Below are 15611 nucleotides of genomic sequence, written 5' to 3' on the forward strand. Positions count from 1 at the left end.
TCTTAGGAATAGTCTTGTCTGGTTTGGTCTACACTTTCTCTGGTGAATGTTGTTAATGTTTTGGGTAGCTCTAATGCTTGTACTTCTATTGCAAAATCCATGTTTATCTGTTAAACTAGCAATAAAACTTGCGTTTGAATTGTGAGAAGTATTTTAATGCATAATCTACCTCAACTGTGGAGATTAAATTAGATCAAAATTCATTTCAATCGCAAAATTTGCAATAAACACGGTGTTTGGATTGGTGGACTCGTAACCCGTATTAAATCCCCTTCTTTTTGGGCTGGTCTTGAAGATCAGATGAATAAAGAAAAAGGGTGTTCTCAAAATGGTCGATGGAGGTTAAGAAGGTATATCTTTTATGGATTGGATAATTTTTAGTAACCTCCCTAAGGTTTCTTACAATATGATTCAACTTTCTTGAGGGTTTTAAAGTTTCACTTACTTTTCCTATTAATTTCACAAGATCAAATATCCCTATCAACGGTCACAAATTGACAGCGTTACCCTTGCATTCTCAACAACCATTTAACCAAAAGGCCAAAACAAAGGGAGAATTTTTAAACCAAAAAATGTAGATGAAAAAAAAAACCAAATTGCTATCCAATATGGGAGGAGGGTTGGGTTGAATAGTAAGGTGAGAGGAATTATACGTAGGAGGTTTTAGATTTAAATCCTCGTGATGTAATTTAAATTGTACTGAAAGTTTAAACAATTTCTTCATGTGTAATTTGTAATATAAATTCTACTTATAGAAAAAAAAAACTAATAAAAACATGATCTAATGACCAAAATATATATCTAGGAATATCTTATATTTTTTTGGGTTAAAATATCATTTGTTGTATTAGATGATACTTAGTTGCATATGCAAAAATTATTCATTATTGCATCTATAACCACTCATATTTTCATCTTTTAACTTTTCAACCTTATTTTATATTCTTGTTATTGTTACAAGTTTCATACGTACGACCACACAAGGGAAGTATTGGAACAAAAATTTTATCTCTCTTGCATTTCCTTCATATGGGCTAAAATGTTACAAAAAATGTCAATCTGAAAAAGGTGAGTGAAATTTTAAAAACTTAAGAAGTGCTGAATGATATCATGAGAAACGTTGACAGGTTTCTGAAATTATTCCTTTATGTATGTCGTCATTTCCAGCAGTACAAACTTACGAAGTGATATTGTGAGAAATGTCAGGGAGGTTTCTGAAATTATTCCTTTAATCTTTCTTCCACTACCAACTTGCGTTTTACAACGGAATCAAACGGACCAAGCAGGATCCTGAAAAGGCCTATTTCCAAAGACCACAAAACTTCCTTCACGTGTAAGCTAACAATTGAAGCCATTGCTGGCTAAAGTCTCGTCACCAAGTAAAATAGCTTCATTCCTCTCCTACAAACTACGGTGCTTAACATTAATATGAACAATTGCAACACGATTGAAGATACAGTCTAGCTATACATGCACCCACATCACCTGGTAATCCACATGTTACTCAAGGGGTTCTAAGTGCCAAATCTGAGCTGCAGCTGGAGCCCAAAACCTTGCAGCAACTCTGACCCAGAGACATTTTTAGTCAGACAGAAAGTCCTCATGGTCACTCTCTTCTGCTAGGGATCCTGGCCCTTCTCCTATTCTGGCTTTCATTAACTCCTGAGACTTACCCTCACCTTGCCTGATAGTTTGATACCTAGATTTTGCATCAGAAGCAATGGAATTATCCTCTAAAGACCAATCTCCATCCTCATCCTTTACAACATCAGAGTGGTTGAATGGTTTCTGGCAAATGCAAGAGGCTGGATATTCGTGGAACTCCCCCCGTCCTGGTTTCATCTCATCGGGTTCTCCCATGAATCCTCTTTGGCATGATTTCACCTTTTTGGCAAATGTATCCCACTCCATTTTATCTCGTGCCTTGAATAAGGCACTAAGCCTTTTGGCATTTGGCCTGATAGTCCTCTTATGCCCCATATACCTCCTTTGACATGAAAATAAAGAATAACTTTGTTAAACTAACATTATAAGACAACATTTTGAGATAAATATCAAATTCTCTTGTTCTTCTTGGGTTGTTTGCACTTATTCATTTAAATGCATTTTAATTACGCTCAAAAGGATCTTGCTAAGCTTTCTTTCTTGGTTTAGCACAATGCAGAATAACAAATCAGATCATACCTAGGCAAACATTATACAACAATTTTAGGCCTTCAGAAAAGCTGAAATTTCATGCATAATGCTAAAACTTTTGTTGCTTGACACAGTAGCTCCTAGATGTTGGTTTTACTTCAGAAGCTTAATCCTATTTCTTGACAATAGCCATGCTTAGAACATCATCTTCATCTTCTCTCATTCTCTGCACTAACAACTGTCCTTAGCTAAGGGAAGTCCAATGTGTCAGCTCTTGGTACTTCACCAACATTTGAACAGATAATGCTGAATATGAAATCACAGAAAAGCATTACTACAACTAACAGACAATATCTCACCTTCGACCAGCTAAGATCTTTGCCATGTTTCCATTGTTGTTAGTGACAAATACATCACTTTCGTCACAAACAATGTAGTCTATGGCAGCAAGACGAGAAGAAAAGGGAAGAAAAGGTTTCAACTCTTCACCAGCAAGCATCTCCTTGGTGAAGAAGTTTGGAAAGAGCTCTCTCAGGGGTCGCAAGGTTTCTTCTCCACCATATATTTCACCAGATGCGACATACAGGTAGGAGTCATTCCGGAACCCAAGTGCACGGAGCATTAAACCAACTTCGTGGGGGGTAAGTGGGCATTTCCCTCGGGTGCGCTCCTCATCAGGGCTGAGCTCCTTTGGCAAGCACAAAAAATGTAACAAATTACAAGACTCTTCTTGTCAAAATTACAACAGAAAAGAGAAATGTCGTATAGCTTCGTGAACCATGCAAAATATCAAAACTGGTTCATTACATGATTAACCCACTTAACTCAATGGCACCTGGAGTTGGCCATTGCCAAGAAACCTATGTTTTGCCTTTATTCACACGCTCATTACATGATTAACCCACTTAACTCAATGGCACCTGGAGTTGGCCATTGCCAAGAAACCTATGTTTTGCCTTTATTCACACGCTCATTGTTACGAAGACCTATTACTGTAACAAATTATCGCCTCTAAATATTCCTACTTTTAGATATGTTGTAGATTCAATCTGTTAAATATCAAACTTTGCTAATTAAGTGGCTAATTTAATACAAGATAAGCCCAAAAAAAAGGAGAAGAAGAATATCATTTGAAAGCATGATCTCACAGGTAATGTCTCCCATCGCTTCCTTATCTCCCCCAGTTCGTATCGTTCTTTATCTCCTCCACCATAGTAACACCCAGAAAAGGCTAGCATATCAGGCTCAAACCTGCCAAACACAAAGTCAAAAAGAGCAAATCAGAAATGCAAGAGATGAAATTTTATGAAAATTCAATACTTTTGTCGTTGTGGGTCTACTGGTAAATAGTCCACATTTAAGAAATGAAACAAGACCGTTAGAAAATTTAGGGGCAGACAAATGCAGAAACATGATCCAAATTATCATTTCTTGTCTACCTGGTATCACATCATTCTGACAAAAGTGCCATTTTCTTCAAGAAATGTCCCCAAGCCACTTACCTCTTCTAGGGCTGATAAAAAGTAAAATATTGCTTGTGTAGCAAAATGAATCTCAAATCTACCAAATTAGAGATATCCCTTTCAAAGAGGCGTCCAAAATCAATACAGCTTCAAAAATAATAACCAAGTTTTACCAAACAAACAAATAGGTGACAAGTCTTCATAGAACTTTTTAATATTAAGTAGAAGTTTAAGCAATTCATCAATATCTTAGAAGCAAAAAGCTTAATTAAATATAAAAACTTTTTGTTGCATCTACATTTCAATGTTATGCATCTCTGAATCTCTTGTTCCTACAATGACATATTCCTATATTGCCGGTCTAGCTATAATGGCTGGAATTACAACCTTCAAATAGCAGGTGGAACATTTTATTCTTGCAACAGTAAGAGTGACAAACCTCAAGTGAACTGCAATAAAACGTTTGGTCATCTTCCGCATTCGCATCACTAGTTTCTGCCCCAAATTCCTTATGGGTTTAGTAAATCTTAGAGCATGATAATTTACCCGGCAACGTAGTTTCTGTAGCTCTTCATCAAGGTCATTAGCAAGCCTATAATCAAACTTTGTCAACTGAACAACCTGCATGAAATTTAGCTTGTTTGTTAATACAAAAGTTAATGTACACATCCTTTCTTTCTTAACTTAGGAAAGTAAGGTTAATCTATTAGCATCCAAGCTTTCCAGAGATTTTCAGGTAACTATGGTGATTAACAGTCTAAGTTCAATATTTGCTTTCTCTAGAAAATCACTGAAAGAATTGTTTGGGAACTAAATGAGTAGAAATTGAAGTAAAATCGTAACGCTCAAGCTTTTCAGCTTGCACTTTAATACAACATCTGATGGTCAAACACGATAAATGAACATTTTTAATCAGGTAGACTATATCAAAAAAATATTCCACCCCTGCCAACAGTGCCACTATCTCCTCCATGAACCTAACCCATCATTCTACTTCAACACCTTCTCTTTATTAAGGCAAGTCACTGTGTCTTCACCACACGCCATTGCAAAGACTTTGACTCATCCACCTACTAAGCAAGGGTTAATAAGTGATAAAATTGAGTCTATAGTTAGCATGAGTACATTCAAATTCCTATCCCAATCCAAATGTGCCTCAAACGTGACAAATCCTGCCCCTGTTCAGTTCATTTCGACCTAAAACTTCAACAGAAGCTTTGTGGTAATTAGAATTTGGATAGATATATAGCTCGTAATCTTGAAACTTCTAAATTAAATATAGTGTGGGCAGTAAGAAGAGTAATTCAAGAAAACAGCTCAGTGAAAGCCTGTAAACAGATCAAGCTCTCTTCAGAGTTAAAAGATACTGGAAGATAATTGGTTTGCATACTTACACGTCGCCTCAAGAGAATAGGCAGTACTTGGTCAAGATAATATTCAGGTTCTGACTTTCTTGGTACACGCATTGTATATGGGGGTTTCTCCATTGATCTCATTACCTTTTCTGGAACTCTTTTAACAATAGTTATGTCCTTCCCAAGGTAAGAGATGAACCAGTCAACATCGAAAATGTTTAAGAAGTCACTGCATGTTAAGTCAATTCACAAATAAACACATTACCACAAGCATACTCACATGACTAATATCAATGCAATTCAAACACGTGGAAATCCCCTATAGGACTAGACTACATATCCTCCTGCTATGGTATTTAATTGAAATCTCAGCCTACCTATCATCCTTCCAGAAAGATTGATGATCCAATTCTGGTACAACTAAAGTAGCATTAAGAATCCGTGCAACAACTACAGCGTCAGTTATCTGAAGAGCAGAAATGGATTCTTGACTTTAGGATATTGAGATACAGAAACAAAGTTGAAGAATTCAGAAATCCTAATAAATGAGCCTTTAAACCAGACGAGTAGACAACAATGAGAAACACACTTACGCCAGTTCTTTGTTGGTTGAGCCCTCCACTAGTTGCTATAAGTAGATAGCCGTTTGAAGATCGCTCACGAATGGCAGCTACAGTTCAATACAGAATTAGGGCCTGAATTATAGTTCAAATCGAAAGAAAAATGTACAACAGCAAACCGCTCACAGAACATATCTAGAAAAGCATCCATGGAAGACTACAAAGCAAAGAAAGAGTTTATCCATATACGGCACGGGAGATGCGTCTACCCAGGAAGCAATTAAGATCACTCAATGCATCAAATTCAATTTCCTTTTAATCCAAATTAAAAAGGAGGGAAAAGAAGTAAACGAAGACAGGATAATTACATTTTTTTGCTTGGGTAAAAGATAAAGAAACAGCACTTTGACTCAGAGCACCATCTCTTTAGACCATTTTGGTCAGCGGACTAGTATGACGACACAAGTAGGTGTACTAACAACATAGACAAATATTTGAAGAAAAGGAGATGCAAATATTATTCATGCCATGACATTGGAAGCGAGTACAGGCAAGGGTTAATCAGCTTACGGCCAAAATGGCGTCCTCTTTCACTGCATCCATAGTAGAACTTTGAGAACTTCGATTTCCAAATATCAATTGCTGTACGGCCATTGCCATTCTACATTATATACAAGTTCATAGAGGAGCATCAGTAGTATTTCATTAAAAAGAGATTCCACTGATAAGACAAGCATAAAAGTTACAATATCACAAGACAAGGACCTATAAAAGTAATTCCTCAATTAAGAGAGCAGAAAAATGGCTTCTCTCCTGGTGTACAGCTGCTTTTATAACATAAAATTTACAATAACCTTTTACTGGGAATGGGGGGGAAGGGAGGGATGGGTTGGGTGGTACCGGGGGAGGGAGTGTAAGTGAGAGGTCTTGGGTTCAAGATCTCCCACTTACACTATTAAAAAATTAATTAAAAAAAAAAAAACTTTTGCTGGGAGCATAGCACATAAATCAGTCATTTTAGCAGGTAAGGCTCTGTCTAAATTGAATAATATAAGCTCATTAAAATGCAAAACTTTCCAATTACTGTTCACATAACTATTTTGTCCTATCCTCTTCCAGATGAATAAGTAGCATCTAATCTGGAAGGCATGCAAGCATCTTTTCTCAAAACCGATAAGGGACAAACACATTAAGCACTTCTGCTCATTAGTCAAACAAATCAAACAATAAAGATCATGTACTCATATAGAATGGCAAGCAGCACATCAACTCCAGCATGTAGGGGGAAAATACATCAGTTGACAGTTTCACATAGCAGATGAAGCTCTCAAAAAATTCACACATTTAATATTCTATTAGTCGAACATTAAATGATATTTTACAGCAAGCATCCGTCCAACTCTTTTTACTAAGAATGAAATATATTAATTTTCTTAAACAGAAACAAAAATAACTGCTCCAACGATACACACCATCGCATACAGCTAAGAATCCAAAGTAAATCTAGTACTTTTATGTTTTGGGGCAAGATTATAAAAGAAATTTTAAACAAATATAATCTTGCTCATAACAATACTCGTGGTCTAAAATGGTGCATTCTCATGCAAGTACATTTACTTGAAACTGTGAAAAATCTTTCACCCCACAATACCTGAAAAGCAGAAATTAAAAACCGAAGCTGACACTTCTCGGTTTTTGAAGGGAGAAAAGAGGTGAAAGACAGGTAAAAGAAAGAATCTTGCTCATAGTCCCCCTACAGTATAAGATAAAAATGAAAACTTTGAAACACTACATTTATATTCAACCCCATTATGCTCGTAAGCTCCGATTCTCTCCCGATCAAAAACAACAAACTAAATCCAGTGACCAATAAAATCTTAACTTTCACTCAAAAGCTCAAGAATCAGACCGAACCCCCCCCCCCCCCAAAAAAAAAAGGAAAAAAACCGCTCTTAAAGTGAAAACAGCGACGCACTGAGCAACAATATTTTGACTTTCACTTGAAAAACAAATAAAGAGAGAAATTTAACAGCCTAGAAAAAAAAATGGGAACAAAAACAAATAAAAATGTAAAAAATGTAAATCATAATGACAGTCGATTACCAGCTCCTTATGATAGGGAAATCGCTTGCCAAAACGCTGAGAGTACCATTCAAGATCAGAAGCCAAGTGTCCAGTGAAGAGTGAAATCAACCCAACAGCAAATAGCATTACCCCACAAACCTTCACAGACCATGAGATCTTCGGCCGCCTTGCTGATGCCGCCGTAGATGCATTTGATGGCCAGAACCACAATCTCCAATTCTGCTGCTGGTCCTGTACCTTTAATTTCTCCTTATCATTAACATTATTACTACTATTACAAAAAATTCCAAAACTATTGACTACTACTCCGCCACTATACTTCCAAGCCTTGTTGGCCACACCCATGATGATGGCTTACTCTTCTTCTTTTGCTTGTAGAACTACATTCAAATTCAGCTTCAGGAACCAGTGAAACTTTTCCGGCTTTTTTACTCATTACTAGTAAATTAATTTATGACATCAACCACATGTACCCCTTGGCAGAAAAATGCAGAATCCGCTGTTTGTTTTCAATTAAATGCCATATGTCCCAAAACCCTAATTCTTTTATGGCTTTTTATTGGGATTTGTTTAATGGGATTTTACTGGTGAGCGTTTGAAAATGTGGGTCAGTGTTGCTTTTCAGAGTTTCTCTTTTAGGAGGGTGATAGTAAAGAAGAAGAGGCCAAGAGGGGAGCCCTCAGCGCGTGTTTCAAACGGTGTTTTAGTGTGTGTTTTGGGGTGTGGAAATGGGGCGCTGTAGAAGGGGAAAAGGTGAAATTTTGAGGAGAAAGAATGGAAGAAGGGGGTGAAATGGTGGGGCTCGATCAGTGCTGAGACACGAATCTAAAGATTTTTAGTTTTATTATTTTTGAGACTGTGAAAGGAGACGGTGAAGAGGATGATGCAACGGAAAGGTTGGGACGTGCTTATCAGGGATTAAGAATAAGCGAAGTTTCTAAATGTTATTTAAATTAAATTAATTAATACCATCTATATAAGGGTAGGTATAATGATGGCAGATTAAATATTTTTAGACAAAATAATTTTTGTTGCGTAGCCTTTTGTATAATTGCCAATTGTGCTTTGGTAATTTGCTGTGTGAGTTACTAATGATTGGGTGGGTGTGTCAAAAGTATGATGTGGAGAGATTTATTTGGATTTAAGTTTTTCAAGCGTGGAGAGATATCATTTCTATTAAGTTTTAAATTCGAAAGTCTTTTGGATAATCGAAATTGATAAGATGAGGGAGTTACAAAATTTTGATTTAGATTACTATTTTTTGAAATGTTTATAGATAAATGTACTGAAAAAGTCGATCTAAACAAGGCTCAGATTACAACGGATTTTGATAGTAATTTCCTTAGCTGATTCCTTCATTGAACCTTTTTCTTGTAGCTCAAATAATTGAGAGTTTCCAATTCTTTTTCTAATCTATTGGAAGTGGGTAGGAAAATGGCATTTGAACATCATAATGAATAAAATGCATTTGAGAAAGAATTGATTACATATAACGTGAATCTCCAACAGTAAATCCTAAAAGGACACTTCAACATTTATTGTACCATGACAATATATTTTGATATAGGAAAATGGTCCTCATTTCTTTATTTACCATACTTTGTTGTGTCCTACCACACCCTACTTTGTTGTGATTGGTAGGGGTGTGCAAAATCGAAAAATTCCGATTTACCGACTGAATTCGAATTGAATTCGGAATTTCGAATTCGGTAATTCGGAATGGAAATCGGAATATCCAATTTCAAATTGGTCGAATTCGAGTCGAATTCGGTAATGAGATTTTTCAAATCGAAATCGGAAATCGGAATTCCTATTTTAATTTCAAATCTGTTTTTCGTATATATATATATATATAATATATATAATATAACATTTATATTATAATAATAATTTTTATATTCATGAATTCGGTGAAATCGGAATTTACTGAATTCCGAATTGGTGAATTCGAAATCGAAATCGGTTGAAAATTCTGAAAAATTTCGATAAATTTCAATTTCAAAGTTCCGAATTACCGATTTCGATTTCGATTCACACCCCTAGTGATTGGTAACTTCAATGGCCCAACATTCAACATGGCTTCCCCAGAACTAAAAGCATCCTTTATCAATTTACTACTATTTATTTTCGGTTCGTATATTAATAGCCCTTTTATTTTTATTTTTATTAATCGTTACCATCTATTTCTATTCTATTTTAAAGGGATGATCCAATTAAATCAAAGAGAATCGACGAAAACTGAACTATCATCGGACCCATACATGTGCATTACGGACCTTTATCTGCTCTGGAGTCTAGTCCAATCAAAAGTATGATTAGTAGCAGCCTTTAGTAGCCACGCTTAGGCATCCAGCATATATTTATTTTCAGTTGGTATATTAATAGCCCTTTTATCTTTTTTTTTTTTTTGGTCAATTGTCACCATCTATTTCTTATTCTAAAGGGATGACCCAATTAGATCAAGAAAAAATCAACGAAAAATGAATCATTATCAGACCATATGAATGCACTATGCACCTTTATTTGCTTTGGAGTCTAGTCCAACCGAAAGTGTAATTAGTAGTAGCCTTTAGTAGCCACACTTAGGCATCCAGCATACATTTCCCAAATAGTGAATTTCGCCGCTTGTTTGTGTAATTGTAGTGCATTCACAGTTTCCAGGTATTGGGACCTTCGTTCTGGGAAAACAGAAAACACTAATGAAGATTTATAGTGCATTTAAAAAAAAAAAAAAAAAAGAAAGAAAGGAAAAAGTGAATAAGAATTCATGATTCGTGGGAGGCATGTAGTTGCGTCTTTATTATTGTTGATGCCGATGCCTGACCTTAAAAGGACGTGCTACCCTTACCTACTGGACACTACAGAGTAACCACTGAGTCATGGCACATTTTTGTAATTTATCTTTTTTTTTTTTTTTTATCGCTGGATATCGGTCACTCCGGACTGATAATACATTTTTGTAATTTATCTCCCAAAGCAATTACCAACTGATTCCTGTTTAGATTGCTATTTTTAGGAGTTATTTTTTTGTTATTAAAAATATAATATATATGAAATAAAAAAATAATTAAAAAATATATTACTGTAGAGCATAAAAATTTTCTTGCCAAAAATTACAATCCAAACTAGGAGCTAGTCTCTCTAGTTTTTTGTCGATTTTATCTTTTGTTTTGTAGCAAAGTTTTTGTTTTTTGGCGGTTCATTGGTGTAGCTTATTATTTTTTTTCCTAGTGAGAAAGAACTAATTGCAATTGCAATCCAAATTTATGAAAATCAACTTATATGCTATAATTAGAACTAGGATTGCTGCGTTTTTCGCAGACACATTTTTTAATCACCTTTTTTATTTCATATATATCAAATCATTACAGTAATTATTTTACAAAAAAAAGTCCAAAAAAATGCAATCCAAACAAAGCTGAAGTTGATTAACAAAATTTTTGCCTATTTTTGGAGAATCATTTTGGTTCCTTAAGTGGGGCTAAGCTTTTTAGCGTTGACAAGTTCGGGTGTATGACTCTGACACTGGTCATCATTGTAGGGTTCAATGTGGAACAGTCACGGTTAAAGCTAAATCTACCCCCCAAAGCCCAAAAGGGGGTCCTAATCAAGTTTTGTTTCTCTTTCACATAAATCATCTCTAAATTTCAGCAACAAAATATATGCAGTATATCAAAACACATATGCAATTGCCTAATGCCAAAGTAAAATTTGAAATTCTCATTAACCCCAAAAAAAAAAAAAAGCAGAACAAATTATTGGTCTTCAAGTGGCGGAAATATGTATTATGCATCATGTCATTTGAAACCGTGGGAGGGGAATTAGGAAACAAAATACTAGGCTGTCTATTATCCTCCTTTCTTTTTTTTTTTTTTTTGTTGCAAGATCTCTCATTTTTAAGTTTTTTTATTAAATTTGTCACAATCAAACACTTCACTTCCCAGTTTCCCCATAGGGAGAACAAATTGACCAACGCTTTTCATTTAGTATTCGGTTGGTGATCATTTTTAGAAAATGATTATTGAGACATCTTTTTCAATCATATTTTTCTGGAAATTCTTCCAAAAATGCCTCAGACACACCTTCTTGTCTCATCTCATCAAGATTGCCTTTCCATATGGCTTGAAAGTTCCATGCCAGTGGTTTTTCTTTCTCTACATCACAGTAGTGGTCCTGGAGAATGGTCCTATTACAAATTCAGAAATCGTCAAAGCATATTCATCATGTGTTTAGACCTTTTTGGTGGGCATAATAATATTAAAAATACGGCAACATTTTGAGAAATGCTTTAACATTTAGTTTTTGTTGGAGGTACCTTTTTTTTTTTTTTTTTTTAGGATTTTACACTAATTTTGCTACCATAGTATTAAACACATTTATTTTCTGCACTACGACAAAATTGACATGAAGCACATCACATCTCCACAGGCTTTTCTCTTACATTTTCATAGAATTTATCAAAAATTTTCGGCCAAGCTTTTGCTCACTGAAATGTAGAATAAAGGCATTGACACAGAAACAAACTTGCATCCAACAATCACGTTTATAACAAATTGTTGTGGATAAATACTAAAAAGTTCAATGGCTCGTCCAACGGGAATGGTTTCAAGTGATGTTTGAATTGCTATTTTTAAAAGTTTTTACAAAATAATGTATTGTAGCGATTTGACGTATGTGAAATAAAAAGTTGATTAAAAAATATGTTCACGAAAAATGTAAAAAAATTTCTACATAAAATCATAATCCAAACAAATTAGTGTTTTGAAAATTAAAACTAAATAGTATAATTGCAGGGGGAGAATAAATGTGGGTGTGGCCCTTATAATTTTGGTGTAAATTAGATGCTCTAAGGATCTATTTGATAACATACAAAAGTGTTGAAACTGAACCTTTTTATATATTCAGATGATGTTTTGACTGTTTGATAAATGAAAATCCATCTGATGAACTTCTTAAGCAGTGCTGAACTTGTGTGTATTTTTTTTCAGCACAAGAATCCTAACTGAATGCTTAATTCTGATAATAATCAATGGAATTACTTTAACTACCTTATCTTATCTACCAAATCTACCATTATCTGTTAATTATGTTCAAAATCTTATCCAATTAAACAACCTGATATTCCCTATCTAACGATTTTCTATTTCTCGTTTATCATTTTTTAATAACTTTCACATCTTCTCCATATTTCTCATATAATATATTTCATCTTTTACATTAATTTGATTTAAAAATAAATATTGTCATTTTCATACCTAAAAATTTTAAGCTAATTAAATCATAGGTTCTATTTCTTTTTTGAATGAAAAGATATAATGGTAAAATTATCAAATTAAACTTATTAAGCATTCATTTATAAATATTTATCAAACAGTATAAATAAATTTAGTATTAAAATTCAAACATTCATACATTTCTTTTCGGTGCTTAAAATCCAGCAAATTAATTATTTCAGTATTCAAATTTCAGAATTCAAACTTAAGAATTCAGATTCGATTTTGCCAAACGGAACCTAAAAGAAAACCAAATCCTTTAGTATTATCCTTTTTTTTTGGTTAGAAAATCAAATCCTTTATTAAAGTTGAGAGTCCTAATCACAATCCTTCTTTTTGTTAGAAAATCAACTCCTTTATTAAAAGAAGCTAAAATTGTCTTTTCGAAGAAAAACATGGTCCCAATATCCATGACACTGACCATGATCGCATCCCAAATAAACTGACTGATTATTCAAAAAGTGATTTCGGCGGCAGAGAACGTGCTAATCAAATTCAGTTATGTGATGATTACTGATTATCAACTTTGTTGACCGGAACAAGAAGAACAACGTACACTAATAATAGACGCACGACAGAGAATGTGCTAAACTCCCTTCCCCAACAACCCCAGCCCGGGTTGCTTTCTTGGTTTTGAATTGAAAGTTCTCTTGGCACCTAATGACAAAGAGCTTCACATGTTGGCACTATCAAGTCAATAATATTTTGCAGGCTTGAATCGTTTAAGAGTGGTTTTTTTTTTTTGGGCTTGAATCGTTTTAAGAGTGGTTTTTTGCAGGTAGGACCATATTCGTTAAGTCGGGGTTTGAACCTACCATATTCATTAGGTCGGAATTTGAATCTCACATGCAGTAAAAAAATTCAAAAGAGATGTCATAACACCTATTTGATTTAGTCGGATCCGTAAATCTGTTAGTCTCTTATACAATCTTTTTAGACTTCTCCTTTCTATAGAATATCATTGCAGCAAAAAAAAAAAAAAATTAATGTTCATATGGACAGCTTTGCAGGTAGGCATATTTAAGATTAGATTAGACTTGGAGGAGCGATTGTTAGTCTACTTCCAAGCCCAAGAAATTAACAAAGACCAGTTATATTCAACCCAAAATTAGAGGGAGAAGTGCAACTTCCAACTCTATCAAGTGGAAGAGGCCCGTAAGATAAGAGAATAAAAACAGGTACTATTGGACTTCCCAATAGGAAAGTTTGGGGCTCGCTTCCGTGTGATTGCATCGGGCATTTCACGCATTCGATCAGGTCAGCTTAACTCGGTCTGATTTAATCAACAACCCTTCCTTTCCGATTCCTTCCTTTCCTTCATTCCAAACGGTGCCCAAGTCAGGAATCGAAAGAAACTAAGGGGAGCGTGAAGAAACAGTTTGCCTTTTGTTTTTAGGGATAATTCTAGCTCGAAACAGCAATGTACATGCCTTCTCAACATTTTATACAAGAGAGCGCAGCAAATTTTCCAAGCCCCACCTCAATGTCAATTCCCAAGTACAAGAGAGCAGTTGCCTTTTCCTTTTGGAATAATTGTGATTTGAAAACCCCAAGAGCGCCCTGACAATTTAAATTGACGCTAGCTGCAAATTGGATGGTCTACTGTCTGCATAAGCTTAATTGTCGACTCTGCAGTCATGAAGCACTACTATTTTGACAATGACTTGGATTTTCACTAGATTTCAAGACACTGCAACATCAAAATTGATTCAGCACCATCTAAGATGCAGATAAGCATGCTCGTATACTGTCGAAGATTTAGTGTTTAAGAGGTAAAGAATCAGATTACTAGTACACACGATGGATGGTAGTATACTCATAGTCATGAAAGACCTCTTGATTCGAAGGCAAAGAAAGATGTGCATTTTCTTGGTTCAGAGACGAGAACGACCTCTTGAATCATGAAAGGCGACATGGACAGTATACTGATATTCAGATTACTACCAAAGATTTGCCATTTACATACTACAAGAGGAAAGAAAGGCCTCTCGATTCAGGCATGGATAATAGTCAGCAATGAAATTCTCAGCAAAAAAAGAAAAGAAAAGAAAATGCCCTTCTTCACTCCTCGATTGCTAGTTACTCGTTAAATAAATTTACAAACAAAAGGTGGTAATCGAACTTGCTTTAGTGGCGGAAGAAGACGTTGTCATTCCTTTTATTCGACCTCCTGTCGATCCGATTGAACCCATTAAACCTTAATTCTTGAACTTGGCTAAGTCGATTCTCGGTCCAATTTGAAAAAACTATGTAAGGGTGCGGAATTTTCAAAATCGGTAATTCGGAATTCGGCACTGAAATCGGAATTTTCGATTTCGAATTATGCGAATTTGGTTAGAATTCGGTAATGGAGTTTTTTGAAATCGGAATTTCCGATTTCAATTTCGTTTTAGAATATATATATTAATATTTATTTATTTATATATACAATAATATTTTTTATTTCAATTTCATTTTATAATATGTATAATAATATATATTAATATATATAATAATATATTTTATAATATATGCAATATAAAATTTATATTATATAACGATACATCTAACAAAAAAAAAAGGAAAAAGGTTTCCGAATTCGGAATTTACCGAATTCCGAATTGAATTCGAAATCGAAATCAAAATCGGAACTAGGGAATTCGAAATCGAAATCGATCGGTAATTTCTATGCCAAAATTTCGAAAAATTCCGAATTCAAACTTCCGAATTCGAATTTGATGCACACCCCTAGTTTAAAAG

General features: G+C 34.7%; 1 protein-coding gene across 1 annotated transcript; it reads right to left on the minus strand.

Annotated features, from left to right (window-relative positions):
• Positions 1–1211: 1211 nt before the first annotated feature.
• Positions 1212–8429, minus strand: LOC113703989 (O-fucosyltransferase 29-like). The gene is made up of 9 exons (XM_027225557.2): positions 7618–8429; positions 6085–6175; positions 5548–5624; positions 5332–5420; positions 4994–5183; positions 4039–4220; positions 3285–3387; positions 2496–2824; positions 1212–1987 (listed from the first exon to the last, which is right to left on the minus strand). The coding sequence occupies exons 1-9, from the start codon at positions 7942–7944 to the stop codon at positions 1582–1584; spliced, it is 1794 nt and encodes a 597-aa protein (XP_027081358.2). The 5' UTR covers positions 7945–8429; the 3' UTR covers positions 1212–1581.
• Positions 8430–15611: the final 7182 nt, after the last annotated feature.

This window comes from Coffea arabica, chromosome 8e (assembly GCF_036785885.1).
Source record: "Coffea arabica cultivar ET-39 chromosome 8e, Coffea Arabica ET-39 HiFi, whole genome shotgun sequence".
NCBI lineage: Eukaryota > Viridiplantae > Streptophyta > Magnoliopsida > Gentianales > Rubiaceae > Coffea > Coffea arabica.

What these genes read in the sequence shown, in the direction of transcription:
- LOC113703989 (XM_027225557.2), bottom strand. Translation starts at nt 7,944, where the DNA reads ATGGGTGTGGCCAACAAGGCTTGGAAGTATAGTGGCGGAGTAGTAGTC. An exon ending in CTATTCTCTTGAGGCGACGT is followed by an intron (nt 4,221 to 4,993) that starts GTAAGTATGCAA and finishes AATTTCATGCAG; the next exon opens with GTTGTTCAGTTGACAAAGTT. An exon ending in AAGATCTTAGCTGGTCGAAG is followed by an intron (nt 1,988 to 2,495) that starts GTGAGATATTGT and finishes TTCATGTCAAAG; the next exon opens with GAGGTATATGGGGCATAAGA.